General features: G+C 41.7%; 1 protein-coding gene across 1 annotated transcript in view; it reads right to left on the bottom strand.

Annotated features, from left to right (window-relative positions):
* Positions 1–12056, bottom strand: part of KCNH5 (potassium voltage-gated channel subfamily H member 5) — a gene marked incomplete at its 3' end in the record, with an annotated part of 150386 nt that overhangs the window by 48790 nt on the left and 89540 nt on the right. Inside the window, exon 8 of the mRNA XM_082283177.1 lies at positions 1243–1442. Coding sequence (XP_082139303.1) covers positions 1243–1442 — 200 coding nt within the window. The remainder of the gene's footprint in view (positions 1–1242; positions 1443–12056) is intronic.

Below are 12056 nucleotides of genomic sequence, written 5' to 3'. Positions count from 1 at the left end.
CATAGGAATCAAAGAAATAAAAATTTTTGCTACTTAAAGTAGTTGTATTTGTGGTGGTAAACCGAATTTCACAGCAGATGATAAATAAGAGAACTGATGTTGCATCAGCATGATGTAAGACTAAATTTTTCGGTGCAGAGACTTCATCCTGGCATACCTGAACAATCTGCATCACCCTCCCATACTGCACCAGAGATTCAACTGAAGAAAGAACTGTAAAGCTCTGCAAGCACAGTTCAAGATATTAATCTGTCATGGCTTTTCCTTACCCTCCTTCAGACCCTTGGCTTTTAAGTTGTTAGGAGGAAAATCATGGATACTGGAGCTTGAATACCTAATTTAAGCTGATGTGCACCAGGTCCACAGGAGCCACAGGAGCACTGCTGATCCTCAGTGAACAAAAATCTGTACCTAAAACTGTTTTATGTTGCCTTACACTCAAGGGATTGCAGGTGGAACTCTTCCCTCATCTGACTTCAGCTCTCTGAAATATCCAAGGCTGGACAGATTCATTGCACATCCAATGGACAAAGAGAGGTCTTGAGGACAAGTGATAAAGTCAGTCCTGACAAATGATCAATCACTCTCCAAAGATGACCTTCTTTAATCAGCTTTTGAAGAAACCTAAATGACCAGTCCTTTCTGAGGGCTAAAGTCCTGTAGGAATTCCACCCTGGCATGGATGCCAATGGTACCACACTCTCTGTACCTCCCTACCAAAGGCCTGAAGTGCCAGTCCAGAGATTTGAGCTCAGGGAGATCAATGTCTACTGCCATTAAATCCTATACTAATTATGCTGATGGATACACCGACATCCTGGGCATCAGCAAAAGGTCCAAGCCAATCAAACTCATCTCATTGCAGTGCACAGATGCCAATACTTCTCAGGATAATACCAGTGTAGTTTAGACACCAAATTATGTTTTCAGGCTAATTTGAAGACCAATCTCCCATTGATTTCAATAGTTAAGTACATTAAAATAATTTAGTACTTAGACAAACTAAGACTGGACAGCAGAAAACATTTACCACAGTGACAAATAAACACATACTTTCAAAGCAGCAAAACAGTCCATTTTTAAAACAAGCAGTTTTTGTTCCAAACACAAACATAATAAAGGTGTAGCATGCAGTTAAGAATTTATTAGTAAATTTTATGCTGCTATACAGTCCACTTTCTAAGAAACCACACACTGGACACAAACTCTTGCTATCTAAACTGTTACCTCGGGTACTCATACCTTTTCTGTGTCAATTCCTTTAGACATGGACCAGGTTGAGACAATATAATCCATGACTCTTTCACTAAGGCCTTTTGGGACTTGATATAATTTTAGGAAATCCCTCACATTGTTCAGCATCTCATGGTACCGGTTGGTGTTGGCATACATTTGCTGGAAAATGGTGGTGACGTTTCCAAAAATAGTTGCATAAAGAAGAGCTGGAAAAAAAAAAATTGAAAATAAATATGTATGCTCTAGTCAATGCTAATCATAATTCAAGGCTAATGTCAGAGAATTTTATGCTTGTCTACAAATTACTGCAAATATGCAGATGTAAACTAAGAATTTCTACTTGTGCACACCTTCTCACACACGTACATGTACAGAGTTGTTTCCTGAATTTACCCATACACCTCATACAGCTCATACAGCCACCCCATGTGCATTCATTCACAAAATCATAGAGATCATGTCCATGCATGGAGTTATTTAAAAACAGCTGGTGCATTTTAAGTCTTTTACCCTATGCTAATCCAAACTAATTTTCAAACGTAGCTTCAGCCTGCCAGTAAACTTTGAAGGCACTGCCCAAAGAATCATCTTGATCTCCTGTAAGATTGGCTCAGCTTCCACATGCTATGAGCAGAAAATGGCCTCAGTCCCAAAGATGAAACAAAATGGAGAAGAAAGGAACCTGGGAAACTTGGCAAGGGGATAGGGATACAAATGGGGTCCTGTGTCAATGGCCAGGATGTTCACAGGAAGGATTGAGGGTGGCAGTCACAGTCTAATGTCGCAGAGAGCTCCACCACACATGGCTGTGTGATGTCAGCTCCAGATGCCAGCCACAAATGAGTCTGAAGAGAGAAAAACTGGACCAGCAAACAATAGAAAGTGCCTTTGCTGAAGGCACATGGCTGGGGCAGGAGGAAGACATGGCAGACTGGGAAGTACTGCCTCGAACCCACTCCTGAGTTCTCTTCTGGTTTGATTCTCCCCTTTCCAAACATGCCCAAAAAATCACAGGCCATACTTGAGAAGGTCACATGTTTTAAGGAAACCTTTCCAACTGAAAAGTCATCAATCTCAGCGTACCATTACTAATGTGATGCAGCAAATACTAATTGACACAGAGCAGTTAATTTTTAATTTGGCAAAGCATTTAAGACAAAATTTAAATGCACACCTTTGCTAGTGCTGCCTGGAACAGTGCTGGATTAAACCATGCTTTTAAAGTCAAGGAAGTTTTAGGTGCCTTATTGTTTCACAATGTAATTACACTTGCAAACTAGCCCAAAATTATATTCTTACATTAGATATTACAGATTTTGGCAGAAAAGAGATTCTGGTATCTCATAACACCAATGTGCTGTATTACTTCTGTTTTTGACATTATCAAATACAAAAAAAATGTGCCTGTCATTTTTAATAATCTTTGCTCAGAGGTACTTTATAGCAGAATTCAGCTATGCATTTCCATATTGCTTTTTTTTTTAAAAAAAAACCAACTGCAGCCTACAAATGGCAAGAAATAAGCCACTGTGAAAGGAAAAAATGCCTTCCATCGCTCAGTGCATAATGTCTTCCCTCTACAACACCCATTGCTACCTCCAGAAATCTCACTTTGTTTCACACTAATTTACTATTGTTCATCACCCCTACGTGAGAGGTGGCATTTTTATAGAAACACAGTGCTCTCCTAAAACCTATCTAATAGAAGAATTGTACTTCCATTTCACACAGTGCTTTCTATATGTCCAGATAGAAATCAGATGTCGAAGTTCATCACATATACAGGATCACACCAAACATGGTCACAATAATGTGTAGCACAAATGAACACAAGATTTCTGTTTAAGAAAAAACAGCAGAATAATACTCTGTGAGATGTTGCAAGGGCAGGTTTTTTCCTTGCTTTTCTGATTGCTGCATCACATCTGCGAGCTACAGAAAGATTTTCTGTACCTCCGTATCCATTCAGACATATATCAACACTTAAGAGTACAAGCATATGGATTATAAGAAAGTTCAGATGGATGAATGCCACATGACTTTTTTATTTCTTTAGCTTTCTCTGCTCTTTTGGACTTTTGCAGCAGGACAAACCTGATGAAATATCACTTCTCTTAAGTGCAACATCCCTCATTCTTCTGAACAGTTGCTGATTTATCATGCACTCATCTCATCGGGTACATGAGGGCACAATATCTCTGATGTTAGATGCTACTGCAAATCATTATAAATGCCTAGAGAAGCCCTAATTGCCCCCAAAATGCTGTCTTTCTTCAGAGGTAGAATTTCTACAACCTCTAACTACAACTAGACTGCATCTGCAAATCCAGTGCCTACAACCCAACTGGCCATACAGACCTAGCCAGAGGACACAGGCTGATTGAAAATGTGCCCTGTAGAACTGGCACAAAGAGATTCAACTCTGTCACCTGCCAGGTTGGAAACAGCTAAGAATGCCATGGTGAAAACAGCTTGTCTGAAGCAACTGGAACCCTTTACCTCCTCTTGGCAGAGAGGATTTGTACAAAAATACACGGCCAGAGAAGAAATTCTAGTTCTATGTCTCATAATATAGGCTCCTGGAAAAGCTGTACTTAAAAAAAAATGTTTCTTTGAGACATTAAGGGTAAATAAATCATTGGATCAAGCACACAAAATCCCTGTAAACACCATCCAGCAACACCTCACTAAGCCAGAATCCACCAGGCTGTGGAGTCTGCACAGAGAAACTCAGCATTATCTCCCTGTTGGAAACCAAAGCCTTCCTTTTGAGTTGGAAATGGTAAAAATGGTTGAGTTCAGCCAAATACTCCACTTCTCTCACAGCTCACTGCATGGGGGATCTTTGGCAAAGAGCTGAAGGGAACCTACTTAGATCTTCACAGCTTTGAAGCTGTGCCTTAAAGGCTCTCCTCACTCGTGTTGCTCCCCCATGCCCACACCAGTAGCTACTGAGGCCAGTTTGCAGGTTTTTGGGGGAGAGAAGATTTTTCATAATTTACCTCTCTCTGTAAATCCTCTCCCCATCCCTGTTCTCTACATGACAACTAGAAAAGGAGGTCACTTATAGAAAGCTGATGTTTACTGTTTTGCACGTCTTGGTATGCAACAGAATCTCAGACATGCTGACAAGCATCTAATGCTGCTGTCACCTTCAAAGGGTTAAGGCTCTCCATCAATAACCCTTAGTGTCCACAATTAGCAAGCAAAGATTTCTCAGAGAATCCCATTTTAATGAGCAAATGTTGAAGTGACAAGTGTGAGTTTTACCCCTCACCTTTAAAAAAAACGAAGGCAGATGAGCACTACCAAGGGCATTCCACTTTTGCTGTATTTTAATTATTTTTGGCAGGTGGAATTGGCAGTAAAAAACATTTGCAAAAGGTTCTGAAAGAAAATAAAACACTGTGTCTCTCTTTACAGTAGAAGTATTTAAACAACCTCTAAAGAAATCTCTAAAGGTTTCATACACTTTAATGGTTTTCATTTAGTCTCTCAGTTTACAGTAAAGAGGAGAGATGAGGTTGAAGGTGAAATTACCCAATTTCATGAAAGGACTACTTAGGTCAAACTGCATTTATTCACCTTCTCTTTAATGACCTGAATTCCTCCAAACATCTCCTGTTATGTTCCTACAGTCATGCAACACTCATTAACTCAGGTTTTCGATCTGTGTAAATCTGGAACAGTCTTCACTAAACTTCATAGAGATAAATTTGATGTAATGATGCAGAAATATTTTTTCTCAGTCCTAAAGGTGAGGTAAGTGGTCCAACTGTTATTTTAGCTTCTATCTTTACTCTTCAGTGTGGCAAATCTCCCCAAAATTACATAGAAGAACCCAAGTACTATATATTTTTACATATAAAATCTGTTACTATATTTGTACTTTTATAAAACATTTCTGAATGATTTAGCATAGTGTTACATAAACGTTTTAACCTATTTAAAAATAAGGAACTTTCGGAAAAAAAATTACTCAGAGTTACCTAAATAATCCCAAAGCATTTCAGATCTCTTATTATCCTGACCATATGCTGAACACACCCAGATAGGAACATCTGCCTTAAGGAACTGAAGGCTTAATTGAGAGATCTGATTTTCCTTATGTCCTGCTCTATGCTAGAGTAGTGTTAATCCAAGCATATACAATGTTCCTCTAAACTGCAATTGTAAAGAAGATCAGTGAGTGGGTACCAGCCTCTTCACCCAAATATCAAGTGACAGGACAAGTGAAAATGGCCTCAAGTTGTGTCAAGGGAGTATTAGATTGGAAATTAGGAAAAAATTTCTTCACTAAAGGAGTGTCCAGCATTGGAACAGGCTGTCCAGGGAAGTGGTGGAGTTACCACCCCTGGAGGGATTTAAAAGACGTGTAGATGTGGCATTTGGGGACGTGGTTTAGTGGTGGGCTGGACAGTGCTGGGTTAATGGTTGGACTCAAGGACCTTGGAAGTCTTTTCCAATTTAAATGATGCTACGAGGCCATGATCCTGGAAAAATATAGATTTTCATTTCTACATGTTGAGGTTAGCCACAACTTCTTCAACTAATTTTTGAAATTAGTTATTTCTGTAAGATTTTTAGGTCAGTATTATTAAAGTTCTATCATTCAGGAGAGATTTGATAAAAACTCCAACATTCATTTGCATACTGGGTTTGCATGGCCTGGTTGTGGTACTGAGAGGGTGGCTTCTGTGAGAAGCTGCTGGAAGCTTCCTCCATGTCCAGCAGAGCCAGTCCCTGGCAGCCCCAAGCTGGATGTGCCACTGGCCAAGGCTGGGCCAGTTAGGAATGATGGTAACACCTCTGTGGTAACATATTTGAGAAGAAGAAATAAGTTACTGTGCAGATGTAACTGCAGCCAGAGAAGAGCAGGATGGGAATATGAGACGGGAACAGCTCTGCAGACACCGAGATCAGTGCAGAAGGAGGGGCAGGAGCTGCTCCCAGTGCCAGAGCTGGGATTCCCCTGCAGTCCGTGGTGCAGCCCATGGGGAGGCAGCTGTGCCCCTGCAGCCCATGGAGGCCCACGGGGATGCAGAGATCCACCTGCAGCCCCGGGAGGAGACACATGCTGGAACAGGGGGATGTCTGAGAGGAGGCTGTGACCCCGTGGGAGGCCTGTGCTGGAGCAGGGTCCTGGCAGAGACTTGCAGACCCATGGAGAGAGGAGCCCAACTGGAGCAGGTGTCCTGGTAGGACTTGTGACCCTGTGGGGGACCCACGCTGGAGCAGTCCATCCTTGAGGGATTGACCCCATGGAAGAGTGACCCACTCTGGAGCCGTCTGGAGAGAAGTGCTGCCCATGGGATGATCTCACATGAGAGAAGTTCATGGAGACCTGTCTCCTGTGAGAGGGACACCACACTGGAGCAGGGGAAGGACTCCTCTCCTGAAGCAGTGGCAGAAACAACCTGTGATAAACAGACCAAAACCCCCATTCCCATCTCTCTGCACCACTGGTGGGGAGGAGATAGAGCTGGCAAGGAGGAAAACATGGGGGGAAGGTGTTTTTAAGGTCTTAAGGTACTTCTCATTATCCTGCTCTGATTTTGACAGTAATAAATTAAATTAATATCTAATTTTAGTCTTTTTTTGCCTGTGATGGTATTTGGTGAGTGATCTCTCCTGGTCCTTATCTCAACTCATGAACTTTTGTTATATTTTCTCTCCATCCAGCTGTGGATGGGAATGATAGAGAGGTTTTGGTTGGTGTCTGGCACCCAGACAGGGTCAACACACTACAATTTACTAAATACAGAGAGAAGCCCAGTACCCAAATATTTGACTCACAATTTTTAAAGCTGAGCAGTTTTCTGCTATTTCTTTCCACCTAACCTTAACACAGCTGGCTCAGATTGCAAAACTTTTGCAGCACTGTTTGGTGCACCACCAGGCAGTGCCCATCTCCTGTGTCAAACAGCCTCGCTGAGATGCTACAGCAGCAAAAAGCTGCCACTTTCTCAACAGAAATAGCTTTCCTCAAATCCACCAACAAGTTTCAACCAACTGTACTACTTGGGAGAAAATAATCCTCCTAAGCCCCCTCCCTCATCACTGTTTTATAGCACTTCTTTGATGCCAGCCCCAGCCTCCCACCTCTCCCCCTCAGGGACACTCCTGTCTGCCAGCTGTGCCAGTGAAAGCATCAACACAGCCCCGTGGTTTTACAGCTCTTCAGAAGCCCAACCTTGATTCTGAATCCTTGGCCCCAGTAAATATTCCTCTGTTAAAATGCCCTCTCCCATCCCAGCAATGTTTTACATCAGTGTTCAATCAGTGTTTTAAAATACAATTGCTCCCCATTTAAAGGAAGATGCCAACATCACAGCACACTAACTTTTAAATTTTTCTTCCAAAATCATGCAAAGCATTAAAAAAACTCCTCTCCTCCAATTACCCCTGCAGCCAGATCACTGTATTATCCCATGACACATCATCCAATGCATTTATCCTCCTATAAGCCCCAACAATGCATTGTCACACCCACCTTGCAGAGGAGAAGCTAAGGGGGAAAGGTCTGGATTCAGCAATGAAATTCAGCTCTGAACTCCTCACCGAAACCATCTGACTGCTGAAATCTGGGGGGAGTTGTACACAGTTGTGTCTGATCAAAAGCCCACCATGATCCCAGATTCCAGCCTGATTCCACCACCAGCCTGACCTGGGCACTTCCAGATGTGTGTCCTGTATTGCCCCTGCAGGGTGGTGGCATTCCTACATCTCACACTGCAGTCACAGAAGGTGCACGGCTCCTCTGTGGGTCCAGCTAACATCCACCCCTGTTTTCCCAGCCCAGCAGCTCCCTGATAACTACAGTAACGCAAACTCTAAATTAAGAGGATGGTGATAATAAAGATAGGCCTGTAAAATCCCTGTTAACACTGATATTTGCTTGACAAGAACTAAATGATTATGTATATTAGATGATAATCAATAGTAAACTGTAGGAACTCACACTCACTGTTCTTCTCCTTGCAGGGGACGCTGCACAGAAGAAGGGACAGCTGCTTTGGAGGTAGTTGGGCATTTGGTATTCCTTATGCATAAATTCTTATTAAAATGAAGGCTTTTAACTGCACTTGAATGGTCACTAATTTTTAAATGGTGAACCTGGGAGCTTTTTTTTTCCCATGAACACGCTCAGCTAATGGAAAATACTTACATTAAAGCTCCAATGCCTCACCACCATGCAGATGTGATGAGCTGACTAGCTGCACTTTTGCACAGAGCTGCAAGCCAAGACTGGCTGAAATGGTATTGCAAAACATGGTCTTAAATTAATGCTACCACTGTCCACAGCTATCAGTGTGTTTGCCTTCTTGTCCTGTGGCAGTGATGGACAGAGCTGAAGCTGGCTAAGGTTACTCAGTTGCACAGACAAAAAAATTCCTCATTTCAACCCACTGAGGATGAGGGGCCAAGAGTCTGATGCTAAGCAGCTTCAAATCACAGTTTGCACACACATTCTGTGCTCAACATCCCCTGCCACAGCCACCTCAGGTTATTAGATTACTTTGTTCCTTCCCCTGAGAAACAGTGCTGGCCACCAGAAAGAGAGCCCTGCACAGGCTCAGGGGGTTCCTGTTGGTATTTGGATTGAATTTCCTGCATTTTCTTTCCACTGGAGAGCTTTACAGGTCTTGGGACTGCCAGGGTTTGCTTCTTCCTCATCACATTAGTCAAGGGTGTTAAGCAACATATGGGAAGGCACAGCCTGAAAAATGGTGGCAATTACACCACAACAGGCAGCAGGGCAAACAGCAGTACCCTGTGTTAACTGAATGGTAAATGCATCACTTTGCTGGAAAAATCCTTATTTTGCAGTGAAAAGGCCTTAATTCTGAACACTTTTTCTGTAAGAGCTCTGAAGTAAGAGGCTGATTAGGGCTTCTTTTACACATTTCATATGCAGTGGAAGCTGGGTCTAATGGGTCACAGCTTTTGATGGTGACAGTTGGGGCAGGAATATTTAACTTTCCATTTATCAGAACAGTATGACACAAACACAGATAAGAATTAACTAGTGAAATGAGTGAAACCACTTCTTATAACAATGCTTCATCATTCCCATTTCTTCAGAAACCCATCACCTCCTTCCTAAATGGCACATCTAGCATTTCACATACTGCACAAAGTCCTGTGCAAAAGTAAATGTCAATTAAAAACCAAACACTTGCCTAAAGGAATTACAGTGGGTGCAGAAGGAAAGTAGAGAAGCAGAAGTTAACCGAAGTTCATGAGAATTATGTTCACCATGAATTCCAGCAACTTCCATGCCTCTAGCACACTTTGCTCCATCCTTATTTATCATTTTCTCCATTTTGAATATTATCTCTAACATTGCCTCATTTCCATGCAAATCTCTCCAGTATTACGGGAAAAGCTGAACTGTGTCTGTCAGACAATCATCCACCTATCATATAAATCTTTCTCCTTCCTTTCTCCATCAAAAAATTATTCCCAGAGTGCTGTCCTCACTCTTGTTACTGCCCAGAGCTAAGACCCAGGGATCAAAACCATCCCGTGCCTTCCTCACTGTGCCTCAGTGTGTCAAAACTGCCACAAATAACAAGCACAGGACACCGTCTCCAGCACCACTGAACTGCAGCACAGGAACCAAAGGGGTCATCTCCAGAAAAAAGTTCTCTGAGCAAAGTTGGCAGCTGTCAGTATCACTGTGTGAAACAACTTCACGGCTCTGTGCGGGATTTGAGCCGCGAGGGTTTTTTCTCTTGTTGATTTTTTTTTTTTTCCTTTAATACTTTTAAAGGAATTTTTTTTAGTGGGACACCAAGTTCTTGTCACATTAAGATGAACTCAGGATAGCAATGTTGCTGGAGGCAGGATGCCAGAACGTCATTTGCACACTGAGGAACACCACCTAAATCGCCTGTCTTGTTAAAATATAATGGAAAATTTGTAAACACACCTTCAAAGTACTGCACTGTAGGAAAAGATGCTTCTAGCATGCTCCTAGGTTCTTTTTTTCATGTGTATGCCAGTGCAGAAGTTTGTGCTGTACAAACCTGTGTGCTGGTGTGGTTTAGATGCTCATATATGTACATCTATCTATATGCACATACACACAGATACACAGTGTAAAGGTGAACATACAACATCAGTGGGCTCAGAATTTCTGCAGCTGCAAATTTTCCTTTGAGTCTTCCAATTTGCTTGTTCTTTCTAGTTCTTTAAAACCTAATTTTGCTTATTCATTTAATTAAATGTTCGGTTTTATCTCAGCACAAATAACAAGAATGGATGTGGGACAATTAAAGAAATTATTCCAGCTATAAAACACAGGCCATGTGCAGCCCTGAGAGATGTGGTAAACACACCTGTTACCATAACAGTGAGTATTTATACAGTATCTGTCTGAAAATATTAATGAGACAGAGAACAGGTAAAGCAATATTGCTTCTATTTAGTAGAACCCAGCCTGAACTCTGTGTAAGGATGATTTTTGTGAGTAATTATATGGTATTTTTAGGAACAAAGTAAAGTACTTAACCCTTAATATTAAAAGCCTCGAATTTGGAGATGATGTTTCCATCCTATTATTTTCAGAGTAATTCTGCTTCATAAAATGACCACAATACTGCTTCACTGAACTCAACAACATTTCTTACTCATCTAAGTCAGCTGCAGAAGCACTTTCCCTCTAATTCTCCATCCTGCAAATTCAACACTTCTAGACAGAGCTTAGCAAACTTCTGTTTCCAAAATTTTCCATCTGATGCTGACAGATTAGCTCTGATTAAATTTTTCTTTCCTGACACATTTGCACTAAAACGAATGGAAAAAAAAAGTTTCCCAAAAGGTGAAACAATTCACCTCCAGGTTTTATAAAACTAAAATAATTCACAGCAAAACATTTTTCCCCCAGTCTTTTGATTTTAAATATTAGAAACCTGAACAATGGAAGAAAATCACATTTTGATGCAAAAGAAGAGTCTTAACAGCCTAAGAAAAAGTGGAACATTCATTGTCTTCACAAGTACCCTCAATTTATATTGCAATGGAGTATCTTCCACAAAACCAACCCATGAGGTCCTAGCACACTGCTAGCCATAAGGGCCAATCCAAACCCCTTTTTGCCCTATTTATTAGCACCAGATTTTCATTTTATCAGTACACATGCACACATGACTGGTGTGAAGCCTGCTCCCCACTCCCACGTTTGGGCAGAGCTCAGGGCTGGACCTCAGCACCTCTCCTCTTTTTCTGACATAATGCTGGTTTTGTCCAAAAAACTTCACACTACTGTTTTCAGACTTTCAAGGTGAATTAGCTTTACTCTACTTTGATTATTCACTTTGGGAACCTGTCCTTCATGGCAGTATTGATTTAGCTGTGGCAGATGCTGAGCTGTCACCAAGCCTGACAGCTTCTTCAGAGCTTCCTCTGCGGTTATCTTGTAAAACAGTCAATAGCCAAGTGAAACCTAACTGTGAAAACAAGCACATTTCCCCCTTTTATACTCTATGAAATCACATGTCCTGCTCCATGCTGCATCCTTCTGGGAGGAGGAAAGAAGCTGGCCTCTCAGTTTGGCACTCAGCATTATCAATTAACCCTTTGTGTATTCAAAGCACATCCACCCCCCTGCCCGACACCCTTGTCACGGATCTGTGGCTTGGCAGTCACTCAGAGTTGCCACAAAGCCACTTCTTACCAGTGGAGAAGGGTCTTTGGGGAAGGTGAATGTGCTTAGGAAAGGGTTTCATTCCCTGCACAATGCTGATTTGAATTCCAGTATATTTGGGTAGGTTTTATGGCACTTAAGAGAACACCTATGGTCCTGCAAAGACACC

Source organism: Coloeus monedula (genome assembly GCF_965178545.1).
Source record: "Coloeus monedula genome assembly, chromosome: 6".
Taxonomy (NCBI): domain Eukaryota; kingdom Metazoa; phylum Chordata; class Aves; order Passeriformes; family Corvidae; genus Coloeus; species Coloeus monedula.
Note: the sequence above shows the minus strand (reverse complement) of the source record. Positions and strands in the feature narration are given on the sequence as shown.